This window comes from Pieris rapae, chromosome 19 (assembly GCF_905147795.1).
Source record: "Pieris rapae chromosome 19, ilPieRapa1.1, whole genome shotgun sequence".
NCBI classification, from domain to species: Eukaryota; Metazoa; Arthropoda; class Insecta; order Lepidoptera; family Pieridae; genus Pieris; species Pieris rapae.
In genome coordinates, this window is record NC_059527.1 from 6,960,482 (window position 1) to 6,975,751 (window position 15,270).

The following is a 15,270-nucleotide window of genomic DNA, read 5'->3' on the forward strand; positions in this document are numbered from 1 at the left end:
CAGTTACTTAAAGACGTGCGTAGAATTGTGCTCCCACGCTTTTTGATCGTTTAAGTTTTATTTCAATTGAAATAGTTTATCATCATAACTTCGGTTTTTAAACCTCCGAAATTCATTAATTTCACAACATTTAAATAATTTGACGTAAACATGAAACTATTATAACACTATTCAACTAAATACACAAGTGAATAGTAGTATAAGTTTTAATTAAATTTGCTAGCGGAGTGTAATTATGAGTGATCTCAATGCAAATGATAATATATTTCGCATTCCCGTCATTTAGTTTAATCTGGGGACTTTAGGTACTCATCAACCAGTTAATTTATGCGGAAACTTTTCATTAATGCTGCTATGGGCTAACATATAACATGTTACAACCAAATTACATTACAAGTAATAAATAAAAGAAAACTCCTGCCGGCATTTAAACGTATGCTTCATATTAGTTGGATCCACAAGGTCTCTAAGGAGAAAGTTCTTGATCGAGTTGATATCGCCAAAACTTATGCAGAACATTGATTTGTTGCGACCTCGTGTTGCGCCGTAACAGCTACGATCTTCTATAAGTTATGATGGGTAAAGAGAGTGTTGGAAGCAATAAGAGTGGTCAGAGATGTTGTTTGGATAAATATCTGCAACTGAGTTTCATTATCGAAAGACAAGGCAAAATACGAAATTCCACATGTACCACAGCGATGTATTTCGTTCCAGAACTGAATGTTTTTTAATTCGTTGTTACCACGTACAATCACTATGTTGAACCAGCTGTCCACCGATGTATTTCCAAACCAATTCAACTTAAGTTCCTTCAAGAAAAGATCGTACAAATTCTATTGCAAGCCTAATATGGGGATGTGAGTGTCTATGGTCGGCGGTATCACGTGACGCCTCTGGTCCGTTTGACACCAGCCAATTCATTATTTGGCTTAGAACAAGACACGCTTCACTAGAGTGCCGTCCGGAGTAGTGGAGAGGCAACAAAGAAATTCACTAAATGAACAAAAATTTATATTAAATACTTATTAAGTCTAACAATATGTCAAGTTTCTTCAAATAAATCTTCTATTTGTTCACAATATTGTTTTTCTTATTTTCACTAACATCAATATTTTGCGAGCCTTCTGGCAATATCACTTTACATTAGGTGTATCTATTATAGTTAAAAAATAATCATTTGTCAATTTAATAGGCAATTAGGTGATCAGCACTTGTTTTCCATTATCGTACGAACGAATGTAAACGGCACACATAGAAAGTCCATTGGTGCACAGCCGGGGATCGAACCTATCACCCCAAGGATAAGAATCACGCAGAGAGTTTATTGTTAATATAATTGTTAAATTTTAAATCGGCTCGCCCAACATAATAAATAGAAATCTAATTAAATTTATCGTAAATAATTTTGCCTAAGCTCGAGTCAATAATGAACCAATTTACTGTTCTGAAGCAAACCGCATGTTCAATGTATAGCCATATGCTATATATTCGTAGACATATGCCTATTATAGTCACCGCATCGAACTAAGCCATAACGAGGGACGCCGGCCAAATGACATGGATCCCATTATGATGTTCCCACTCCTTATTTACTGTATTAGTTACTATTCAATGGATCTTAATAGACCTTTACATATAAAAGAGACATAGAAGTCAGATATATCGTTAAGACATTAACAGCCTATGTAAAATTCATATAATATAGTTCTTGTGAAATGTTGCATTCCTTTTTTAAATTTGAATTGTTATCACAAATTCAAATTTAAAAAAGGAATGCGATAACCGTGTGGAATGCACACAATAGTATTTTTATAGTAGTGTTCGATTTCATAATTTAATGTGCTTTTATATTTTAAGATCCACTCTAAAAGTATTTATTTAATTGTATTAATATATAATATACAAGAAGTGTTAGCCTGCCCGCGGCTCTCACTCCTGATGTCGTAGGTTCGATTCCCGGCTGTGCACCAATGGACGGAATGTGTGACTGACTCGAACGGATCGAACGAAAAAAGTTATTGTCCAGTCTACGCCTTTGAGAGATTTTCTTCTTTATATACGTTTATATAAATAGTGTAACATTTATAAACAATATTTTTTATTTATCTATCAATAAAAAACGTTAAGGAAGTTATATAAGACATAGCTTAAATGTCACAAAACCGCAATAACATGTTTTAATCCAAACACAGCACAAATCCACGTCGCCATAAACATTTTCTCATTTAATTAAAGAGATTCCGCGTAAGTGCGACGGAGGAACTTATTTCGTGCCGCGCTAAGAATCTGCTGCCGTGTGCTTATGAGTTCGGCCACTAAACTTGATATCTTCATTAGAACATACGAAAAGCCTTTAAAAAATATACAGTAACGCAAGTGCTACAAAGAGCTCTTATAGTATTTCAATATGTGTTTTTCTTGTCTACATGTGAGTATTTACAGATTCTATATCAAAAATGCGAAACATATCCATGAAAATGTAGTGGAATAAATAAATAAACAATCATGAACTAAGAAGAAATTTCATATAGAAAAGAAATATATTCGCCTTGTTCATAAAAAAATTATGATTGGATTTTGCTTCCCTGATGCAGTTGCTAGTTTCACTCTGGATTTTATACTTAACAACTGGACGTCCCGTTGGCTTGCTAAGCGCATTATATTTTAAAAAAACTTATAATTTTTGTATTATTACGACCATTTTAGTCTAACAAAGCTTTAATTCAATGATGGTCCCGCCATTTTAATTAAAATACGCCCTTTTCGTGGCTTCAGTTTAAAGAGAACTAATAGTAACCGCAAGCATTGTTCTGAATTCCTGCGCTAAGCCGGGAACATGTAACAAGCTCTGTAACAAGAATTAAGACAACGAAGCCTAGCCACAGATTATAAACTACGACTTACCAAAGAGAAATAAAAAAAAATAAGTTATGCGAATTCTGTAACCCAACATTAGTTAAGTTTTTAAAATTTATTTATTTATCTACATGCATATACAGCGCGAAAACAGATTATATAGATAAATACTATATGTTAAAAAACATAAGTAAGGACATTAATACACAAAACATAAAACAAATTAAGGAAATCTGAAATTTAACATTTAACAAACGACAACAAATATTTAATCTTTCAAAGAAAAAGCTAGATTGTGACTGCTAAACAAAAGCCAAAGTCTTCCTATCTCTTCAAATATTTCCTTACATCCACTTTGTTGAGGTGATATCAATTTCCTCGTAATTAGTGTCATAATCCGACACATTGGCGACTTATGTTAAGATACTTCGTGTTTGCACACGAATTGTGAATGTCATGGAGCAATTGTTATATATTTTAGTTAATAATTACAAACCAAATGTTTTAAATCGCACACATAAAGCTAAAATGAGCCCTTTAGTTTTTTCCACACTCATAAATTGTAATCTTAATATATATATATTTCTTGTGTGCGTGTGTATGTGACTGAACTCCTCCTAAACGACTGGACCAATTTTGATGAAATTTTTTGTGTGTGTTCGTGGAGAATTGAGAATGGTTTAGATTCACAATTTTGTCCGCTGGACAATGTTTTTTTTTATTAATTAGTAGTTGTTGATTTTGGAATGTTTTACATTGGATCCGACAGACGGCGCTACCATCGCACTGTCAAATTTTAAATAATATTCGAATTTTAATTTTAGTCTGTCCCGACAGTTAGCGCTGCGATCAAATTAAAAAAAAGTTTTGTTATCATTGTGTTATTGTAGTGGATCGTTAGATATTGTCATAACATTTGAATAATAATTTTCATCAAAATGGTCCAGAATGTTTTAGCTTATTAAAAAAAGTTTGAAATTTTCAAATTAAAGACGTATAGACAGGACAACGTCTGTCGGATCCGCTAGTATACTTATATTAATGTGTCAGTTAGATTATGCACACTTAAATAAGCTATGTTAGTATTTTGTTAGTTCGCCCCCCACTACCCCTCATTTTATGTTAGTAATAGGCTCATGTTTTAAACAATAAAAGCCAGTAATAAAGTAATAAAGCCAGATCAATAATATATATTATTCCATACTTGGTTGAAGGTTTAATCGTTAAATGTTTTCCATGTAATGATTCTAACCCAATAGGGATTTAACCCTATTGGGTTAGAATCAGAGCGTTTTTTATAAATTTGTAAGGGTTTCGTTGGCTACATATCGCATCGATTTGTCCTCTCTTCGTAGCTTGTGAAATTTTAATCAAAATTGACCTGTCATTTAAAGAATACTTATCGTAATGAAAGGATTTATATCTGTCCATTAGTCCATTAGTGTACAGCCGGGGTCGAACCTAAGACCACAGGGGTAAGAGTTGCACGCTAAAACCATTGATTTTAATATAAGTAAGTTAAATTAATAAATAACATTTTAATTATAAATTTTATTAACAACAACATACAAAAAAACATACTATGCTGACTAACACTAAACCATTCCAGCTTAAATTAATCTCTATATCGAAAGTTAAAACAATCCCAAAAACCCATATCACAGTAATTTAATTAACCTGTCGAGGCCTGCGATAAATTAAAAATAACAAAGGATGAATAACTGAACCCATCAAAATGGCCGCACATGTCGAAATTGAAACAAAATTTGTCTTCCTTATTTTTATTCAATCTGTACCATTTATCTTTTAATCTATTGTTAAGTCATGAATAATGTATTTCCATTGGATTACAAGATAATTGGGATTCCATGTAATGTACTAAATCGCTCTGGATTTTGTGAAATGTTGTTTTTTGAATCAGTAGATTACTTTGATTTAACAGCCTGTCAAGCGATGAACTTTAATTTCATGCTGTGATTGTTATATATGTTTGACTTTTCTATATACAGCGATAGATAGATTACTCCAAGTTTTATACAAAATATTGTTGCAACTGCGTTTTACTTAGGGTAGTTAAAATAGAGTTGTACAAAATATATTTTAATTATCGTGTATTAAAACCTAAACATAACAACCAAATATACAGTATTTACAATTTTCTTAACCTACATAGTAATGATAAAAATAATAAAAATAAAATAAAATAAATTTAAAAAGTTTGGCAGTGTACCTTTAACGCTGGTAGCATTTCCTCGCTGCATTGCGATACTTATTCGTGGAGCGCGGAAAGCACTCACTAATAATATATCCTAAATAATAATATATATTTATTTTTATTATTATTATTTGGAACAATAAAATAAATCAGTGGCACTACAACCTCTTTAGGTCTTGGCCTCAGATTTATGAAGCTGTTTCATGATCATTTTTTAATCTAAGAAGCAAGTAGGTGATCAGCCTGCAGTGTCTGACACACGTCGTTGACTTTTTGGGTCTAAGACATGTTGGTTTCCTCACGATCTTTTCCTTCACCGTTCGAGCAAATGTTAAATGCGCACATAGAAAGAAAGTCCATTGGTGCACAGTCGGGGATCGAACCTACGACCTCAGGTATGGAGGAGTTGCACGCTAAAACCACTAGGCCAACACTGCTCTATTATATTTGGAATACCGTTATTATTAACATCACATACCTACTAAGAAAATATATCGATTACAATTCTACGATCATGCTTTAAGATATAATATATTATAATAAAGCAACAAACTAAATTGCAATAGGAATTCTGTCGTGCGTCGCAAATATCATTTATTTTTTTATTGAATAACAATCCTTATAAAGCTGTAATGCAAGTCAAATACTTACACACACAGGACAGGGGACAAAGGGGTGGCCGCCATACCTTAAAAAAAGTATATTGATTCATTCCAAATATGCCCATGGATTCTCATTCCATTCTCATTCTCTAATACCAAAGTGCTAGCGAGTGCGTTGCCGGCCTTTTAAGAATTGGTACGCCCATTTTTCGAAGGACACTATAGTGAATTTATTCGGAAATACTTTAGTGGCAGCTGGTTTAAAAGCGCTCAGTTGTAGAACTACGGACTTCATCATACGAGTGTAATTTATTAATAATACGGTATGCAGATGAATCAATAAATTCAAATTTAACGCACAAATAAATTCTTCTGTCTCTGAATATATCAAACCCAGGGTTGAATCACGTCAAAGATTTCTTTAAACTATCACTAAAACGTAAAATATATATTCAAAAACTACAATTTACATAGTTTTCATAAAATTTAGAGGCTACCCGCGTGTTTCATACCCACGCTGCATATTTATAGCTTAATCAAGCTACAGCTGTCGCATTGTTTACATGAACAGAATCACGACCTTTGTACATGATTTGCAACAAATGAGCGTCGCGACAAACGATGCCAAATTGTCACTTGAATATTCGAAGTTCACTATTAAAGTTCTATTTTTAGATATTCAGGTCGCCTATGACGTGGCCAGAATGTGGAGACCCCGGGAGCCTCTTGTCTCAAGTAGATTTAATAGGTTCACCTGTCCCGTCCTATTTATTATTTAGAATGGACATCGAAAATGATTTAAAGTTATTAATTACATTAGAGTGTTCTTGTGTGAATCGACATGAAGAAATATTAACGTTCACTTAGAAAATCTGACGCGGTTGATTCATTATTTTTTCCCATTTTCAACCCAACCGTGGAATCATCCCAATCTTGTAAACAATCAGGTACGTACGTACATTATTACAAATAAGGAGGGCATAAGTTTTTTGTAATTAAACTCCTCCGAACTGGCTCTATCGATTTTCGTGAAATTTTGTGTACATATCGGTTAGGTCTGCGAATCTTACAACATTTATTTTCATTCATTTTTATCATTAAATGTTAAATATAGGATACCCCTTAATTTATATTATTAATATATTTTTTTGATACAGTATACAAAAAAAACAACTCGTTATGTTCTACGAACCCCTATTTTTTTGAATTATTAAAGAATCGCAAAATATGTTACTAAGTGCAAAACTATACAAAGGGGAACCGAAGTTCGCGGGGGCAGCTAGTTATAGTATATATATAATCTCCATTTACCATCGTGGGCTCTTACACTACATGGGGACATACTATTTTATTTGAAACATCTGCATATTTCAGGAATCATGCAATTAATTTATTCCAATAGGACTTGCACGGTATCTGTGGCCGTATAACTAATATTTGCTGACAGCTGACAATTAGCTTAACTGGTTCTAATTAATAGATTTGACAACCGCAATCATTGCCAATAATTAACTAGACGTCTTTATATGTACCTTGATTTCGTGGCTTAGCTTAGCTTAGAAATCTGATTAAGATTATATATGGCTTCCGTGCATCTGTTAATCATTTGTAATATATTGTTATAGCCATGTGTGCCATGTGTTATTTTCACGTAAAAATGCGTCGACATAATATATGCTTTTTATACACAGAGCCCGGAAGTATCTTCAATCCACGTTTTATGAAGTATATTTTACAATATTGTTTGATAAAAGATATACCCACTTCAAATACTTGTGCATATTATATTCGTATATATTTGTCCCCCTAGAAAAACGTAGTTAGCCATTTCTCAATATGTGCATATGTTGAAACTTGGAACTGTTCGTAATTAAATACAGAGTATAAGTTATAAAAAGTTAAACACAGTTTTAATTGTTATAATTATTTATTTATTAGTAATCTAATATACATATTATTAAGCAAACAACTAAGACGGTATACAAGCAAGTACATTAATATACTAAAATAAACTTAATACAAAACAGTTCGAAGAGATCGGACCTCATACTAGATAAAAACAAATTTCTGAAGGATTTGTATATGTGATTTATTTCTAAAAACAAAAGACATCCAATTTTTCCCGTAGAATGTTTTCATTGGACGGAGCAGTTGTCGTATTTATTATTTACTTATATACTATACTTTCATAGAATCATACAGAAACGTGGCATAAAAAGCATCCATTATGAATTATGATTTTGCACGAGGCGATAACGTTTTTGCTAAGTTACATGACAAAGAAATGTAATAATTTTAAATTTTTATATATTTATTAAGGTAAACAGTTAAAAGTCAAATTAAATTATTAAATAATTGAAAAAAGCTCAAAACTATTAGTCACACTTGCATCGAGGGGGCTGTCGACTATTGCACAAGATTTATGAACTGACTACGCTTATAATTTATGAGTATAAATTCTCGGCTATTATAAGTTGAGCTCTAGACTGCTTGATATATCTTAAAGTTCGTAGCAGCGTTGTAGCTCTAGTTTTGTAGGTGACGCACAGTCCAGTATTGTCTTTTAATTTATCGTCCATGGAATGTGTACTCCATTTCAAAACGAAAATTAATTTCAGGAGCTGTGTGTTCTTTCATAAAATTGTACCTTTAAATTAAATAAAACTAATAATTTTGGTGGTTGGCAATAATTTAAAGTTGGGAACGTATACAGTATAAATACAGTGTTTTACACAAACTCATGAATATAAATTGAATAACTACAATACATATTATGTTATATACTACAAAATAATTGAATTACTACAATATGTCATATACTGCACGTTGTATTAGCAATGTATAATTTGCATATAAATTACTTAACGATCAAACCAGTTAGAGCAATATTTGTATACAAAATTATTTATACTGAAAAAAACTCAATCGATTATATTATATGGAAAAGCCACTAAAAAATACTTTCGATTACCAAACTATATAGGCAGTTGTAGTTTTTCTTTAGATTTCCTAACTCACAATTACAATTTCTAAAACATATTATTTTTTAGGCTTTTTCGCCCTGTATTAAGTTATTATCACGTAACAAATTGTGACTGAAACAGCAATCGATAAATAATTCAACATAGTTTCTAACTTTACTATTAATATTAATATTTTTTTTAATTCTTTCACAATTTTTTATAATAGTATTATACTACTATCCCTGAGTAAAGACTGTCTCGTCGAAACAGGTATATATATGAACAGTCAATATCTGTAATTAAAATACACTCAAACTACTAAAGAACGTATGTTTTCGATAACGTAGCAAATCTCGTAGCATTCGTAGCTGAACGTAACGTTCGTAGCGTAACGGGTACGTTAATCCTTTGATATCGGTTCTGATTTAACAATTTGCTTCGCTGAGTATAAACAACGTAACACAAAGGCTACAGTAATCCTCCGATTTGGTATTTGATTGCATCGATAGGCACTTGTCTTCTACTTGCGAGCTCTGTCCCACATTTCTATGCAAATGATATGCTGCGGAATAATTTCCCTTTGTGTATTTACAAAAATATCACAAGGCTTGTTCTGTTTTTTATGACAATCAGCAATTGTTTTGCTTTTTATGTTGTATCTGTTTTACAAACATTAAATACAGCCAATATAGGCGCATACATAAAACCCCGCATTTAATAGTAATGAAAAAATATCAATTCATATTATGTATGTATTAACATCTTAAGTTATAGTTTAACAGTTTATTATTAATTAAATACGATACTCAATTGAAGACTACATTTAAATAGTGGTTGCCTGGAAACGATAAGGCCCCCAGTCCTTCATAATAAGCATACAAATGATGCCTGATAAACCAGACAGCTGGTATAAAAATATGTCTGCCTCTGCTTACCTTTTCTGTATTTGATACAGACTCAAATAAAAAAATTCAAAGAAAATAATACAAATAACCAGATAGACTTGTGGAGCCCTAATAGTTATCAATTTTAATATCTAGGAAATAGTTCGAGTCATCTATGAAGAATTGTTGCTAATTAAAAATTGACACACTTCAGACTCATAACAAAGCCTATGTTAGCGTTGAAGTACACTTTATACTACACTAATAGTTGGAAGCTAATTCAACATTAAGGACTTGATAAATAAACAAATAAAAAAAAATTATTAATCATAAGCTGTCTTCTGCTGCTTTCTTTTCTTAAATACGCTGAATACTGTCGACGACCAATATGCCGTGTGGCTTGATCCTTTAGCGTTGCGTAGATATGTGGCAACACGTTTGGAACCAGCTGCCCACTGAGGTATTTATGAACCAATTCGACTATGAGTTCTTTAAGAAAAGATCGTTCCAGTTCCTTATGAGGCCGGCAACACACTCGCGAGCCCTCCGGCATTGAGTCCATGGGCAACGGCATCATATAACATCAAATGATCCTTCTGCCCGTTTGAAACCAGTTCTATCAAAAAAGTGTATATATCACTAATATTTGTAAATAGTTTTACGATTTTAAAGTAGTCGTGGGTCAGACTAGTGCAAAGAATTATGTTCTTAGTTAATGATGAATTTTCAAAACTTCCGTTTCTAAAGTCTGAGCAAATGTTATAATACAATACCTCTTTCCTTACAAAGCTCGTTAATTTGTAGAACAGCTCGCCCAAAATTAATTTAGATCAAATCGACCCTCAATCTTTGTCGAGTGGCTGGACACCTGCACAAAAGCCGATTTGGCGCAACGCCACGCTCGCACTTAAATCCAACAATCCCCTAAAGAAGAATTTGTTCGACAGCCTCGCTATTAATTGGCTACGAATGCTATAATACCTTGTACCTAATTACCCAATAAATTGCTTCCGGTTTAATTAAAACACATCTATTATCGTAATTGTTTATTTTCCATGTACAAATTGTGGACATAATAAGATAATATATATCAGTCAGTACTTGTATACACTTGCCATATTACACAATCATATCTCTTGACCGCTGTTCAATGTAAAAAGTAGGCAAAGGTCAAGGTAAAAACAAATCCCTAAAGGGCTTCACAGAAGTCCAAGGTCACCTCTATGCCAGTTGTTAACACACGTCTGCTTTTGAATTCTTCTAAAGTTTTGATACATTTAAAATCACATGATTGAAACACTTAGTACATCTAGAAACAAAAGAAACTCTCTACGACTCTCTACTAAAATCTCCTGCCTTTTGCATTGTCCTTTATTGTATGATAATGATTCTTTCATAATCAATTAATAATTATGTTTTGCCTAGCTTATCCCTTTGTTTCTTTTGATATATTTCTTTGCTTTTCTCATGTTCTTTCTCGAAACTGGCATAAAGTTAGATTGCCATAAAATTAAAAAAAAACTCTATGACTTATGTAATATTAATATAGAATTGATTATGTAGAATTTATATTTCAATTGTAAAGAATAAGTGAGTTTCGAAGTTATCACAGTTTGTAGGAGAAAATGTAAAAGGCCATTGTAATTTATTTCCCGACTTTAAATATATTCGAATGTCGTCCGTACGAGCTAATAATCTTATTACAGGGTCGTCCTAGTTTTACAATGAGTTACGTGGTTTGAGCTTTGGACAAATTGTGTAAATAAATAGAAATTTAATGAAAATGCTTATTACCTTGAAAATTTATTTTGTTGTACATTAAAGGCATCAAAAGGCAGTTACCGCAGTTCATGGGTACTCATTTTAGTGGATGCGTTGCCGGAATTTGAGTGAAGAATATTTATTAAACACAATAGCGACGCTAAAGGGAGTTATTAAGCGTTTTAGAAAGTTACGACGTTAAATCAACTTATGGAATATGACGTTAACAGTGTATTTATATTGTTTGAGATTCATACAATATTTTTGCACGTTAGTATTTGTAATACAACATATATATATATGTTCAAAATAGCAATTGATTCAATGCAATGTTTCATTCACAACCCATTTGTCCACACAATAAATGCATTTATGCTAATTAAGTACGTAGCCGATTATAGCTATATTTCATTTCAACAACTTATCGTTCGTTGAGAAAGTTATCACATAATCTAGGATTTAAGCATAGATACAGCGTAGACATTTAACTAAGTCTCGACTCTGAACTCCCGTAGGTAATGTAGTGAAACTAGTGTAAACTAAGCGGAAGCTTATGGGGTTTGAATCCCGTGTAACAATGACTTTGTTATGTTTTGTCTATCTCTATTACAAGTTTATTTTCGTCGTACCGTGAAGGTTACGTGGTATAATGTAACCAACATTTGAAACTTCTTTAGAATCGTTGTGATTTCAAACCGGGTGCAACGGAAAAGCGACAGTAAAAAGAGACAGAAACATTAATTCATATGATTTAACGTGGGAGAAAATGAGATAGGAGGCATTATACAACCTCTCTTTACTGCCGCTTTTTCATTTGATCGAATTTCAAACTTTCGCTGTTTTAGTTTTTGCCAAATTAAAGATTTATATTAAACTTATAAATTAAAATGTATCATTAAAATATACTGTTTTTAAAGAACACACACATTTAGATAGTGGAAAATGATTAATTTATATTTGATTAATTATAAAAACTTTGTTTTTGAAGGTTTCACTTCTACAATGTGTGAATTGCACATATTGCTTTTTTTTTTTTAATATTATGAACCCATTGTTATAGATTACTAAACCACACAAAAATAAATATATTTGTATTGTAAAATATAAACTATAGTTTATAGTCTAACGGATATATTGTTAGATAACTAACAATTAGAATTTTTACAAAATACAACTTTACAGTCCAATATTTTTTTTTCAAGCTAAAGGATCATCTTTATTTGATCCATTACTGGACATAGGCTTCCTCTATTTTCCCCCAGTACGCTGCACTGCCCTATCTATCCACCAAATAAATTATCCCTAAATCGTAGAAAATGTGATAACTATAACAACATAATATAATCTGAAAAGTTATTTTGTAAAAATATTTTAAACGTTAAGTTTTCAAATAAAAATTTCACCCGACCGCAGCTGTCGAGAAATCGCTTATTGAAATGAGCGTCAATAAATCACATTCCACCATTTACTATGCATTTACCAGGAATGTCGCTTATGACTAATGTCAGATCTAGAATGGCTATATAAAACTAAATATATATAAAGAGATTAAACGATTGGTGAAACGGAACGACGTGTCACCTATATGTAGTTGGATAAGAGATCACATTTAAGTGAGTTCGTTAATTTTGAATTACGAATTTCAGGTCAATTTACTTGACCAATCACAATCAAGTAAAGCGTCAGTGTTTCTTCTTAAATTTTGAATTTTAAAAATCGAACAGTGGGTCGTGTTGCTTGACCAATTACATTCAAGCAGTGACATTGCTCCGTCTTATAATTAGAATTTTGAAAATCGAACGCCAAGTCGTGTTCAATCAAGCAAAACGTCATCGTTTCGTCTCACAATTTTAATTTTGAAAATCGAACTACAATAATCACAGTCAAGTATAGTGAAATGTCTATATTTTCATGTTTTAATCTGTATTTTAAACCATTGCACAACAATGACATTACGTTAGAAAATAAATTTATATACAGAATCACAGGATTTAAATGTGTTTAATTCTGCCAAAAGTGCTCCTGGTAAATCAATCCGTAAGCTTTCAGGCACGAGTCTTAAATTTCGTATAATTTCACATACAATTGTTATCATTAAACGCATCGTACAATATATCGAGGATTAAAGTTAACATCGTATCTGTTGCCATGGTAACTCTAATCTGCGATTTTAAAAATAATATATTTCATAGACAAAACACAAAGACAAATAGTTTTATGAATTATATAAAATATTACTATTCTTAACTAACCATAAATTACGACTCTATAAAACTTATTTGAACTTAGTATCTAATCTATTTAATAATAAACAGTACTCAGAATCGTGCAATTAGATTTAACAGTCACTTAAGACTATACTTACGCCCAAATCCAACAACATATCTCAATCATATCATATCAGGGTTTGGTTAATGGGATGCATATAGGAGATCGATCGACTGTCACCGTCTGAACTCAGATTTTTTTATGAGATTGTGGATTAATTATTGGATTCGGGCGTTAGTCGTAATGAGCCTGCCAAGTCCAAGTACGCTCCATAGATATTTACGCTAAACATTCACTCCTTAACTATAATAAATATATTTTTGTACTGTCAAAGACCGTGCACATCGCTATCACATTTTAAACACCTAATTTCGAAATTCTATCATAATAGTCTTAAGTAGTTACCGTCAATGTGTATAATCTGGTATTCTATGCAATACCTAGACATAGTCATATTTCAATGTGGGCAAACGGGCAGGAGGCTAACCTGTTAAATAATACCACCAATGGATACTAACATTAACAGGAGGCTAGCAAGTGCGGTCCATGGGCGGTATCACTTAACATCAGGTGTGCCTCTTTTCCGTTTATTACAAATAAACTCGCCAGCATAATTCTCTAATTTAGACGTAAGAGTAAAATATGAAATTACTCATCTAATATTTTTGTGTGTGTGTGTGTCAATCTGTCATTGGTCCCAATGTCTTACATTGAAATTATATTGAAATCAATTAATTTTCTATTACTAACAACATTTGTTCGTTTTACATTTGATACAAAAATGTATTACTGTAATTGGAATTTTGCATTACCAAGTTCGCCTGGGCATTTCATAAAATGTCTGATACACTGTCGGTAACATATACAGTCTTATTTGAACCTTATACGTATTGTCTCGAAGGTCCATTTTTCCTTGAATGTGGGAGGGTGTCATCGTTGCCGTTATTCCCGCAATTGTTATTGTGAAGGAACGACATTTCCACGCCAGCTTCGCCCTGAAAAGATTCGATTTGAGGAAATTGTATAAATGCTAAATGAAAAATGTCCTACATAATAAAATATACTAAGGGCAAGTTATATACAAAATATTCGTACTAACAGTCAATTAACAGATTATAAATGAATAAATCAGTAGCTCAACAACAATAAATCAAAATTATTTTATATGTACAATACAATTCAGATTCAACCATTCATCTGTTTCATAATCATTTGTTCATCTAACAGGTTCATGTGCCTGACACACGCTGTCGAATTTTTGGGTCTAAGGCATGCGTGTTTCATCACGATGTATTCCGAGCGAATTTTAAATGCCTACATAGAAATAAAGTCCATCGGTGCACAGCGGAGGATTGACCCTTAGACCTTAGAAATGAGATCAGTAGAGCAGTGTCAGCCTATTGGCGTGTTAGCAACAGATTAGCTACTAGAATATGATTTTATGGAGGCATTTAAAATAAATAAATTCCAAACTATCTGCGAATTGCATTAATTTGTTGTAAAAAGTGGATATATTTGGTATATACAATAAATATTTGAACGCACGCATAAATATTTGACAACCAATATATCAATCCTTTTTCATTGCTGACATTCTTCTAACACGAACATTGTGGATAAATTGTCGATTTAAAATCTTTATTTAAATACATTATTTAGTTTGTGGGGAGAGTTTGACGGGAACATTTAATGTTTGACAGTTACAAAATCCATAAACATTT

At 32.2% G+C, this 15,270-nt stretch overlaps 1 protein-coding gene across 1 annotated transcript in view; it reads right to left on the minus strand.

Annotated features, from left to right (window-relative positions):
• Window positions 1-12,302: 12,302 nt before the first annotated feature.
• Window positions 12,303-15,270, minus strand: part of LOC110998252 (interference hedgehog) — a 76,807-nt gene continuing 73,839 nt past the window's right edge. Inside the window, exon 17 of the mRNA XM_022266839.2 lies at window positions 12,303-14,544. Within this exon, the coding sequence (XP_022122531.2) occupies window positions 14,431-14,544 (114 nt within the window). The 3' untranslated portion in view covers window positions 12,303-14,430. The remainder of the gene's footprint in view (window positions 14,545-15,270) is intronic.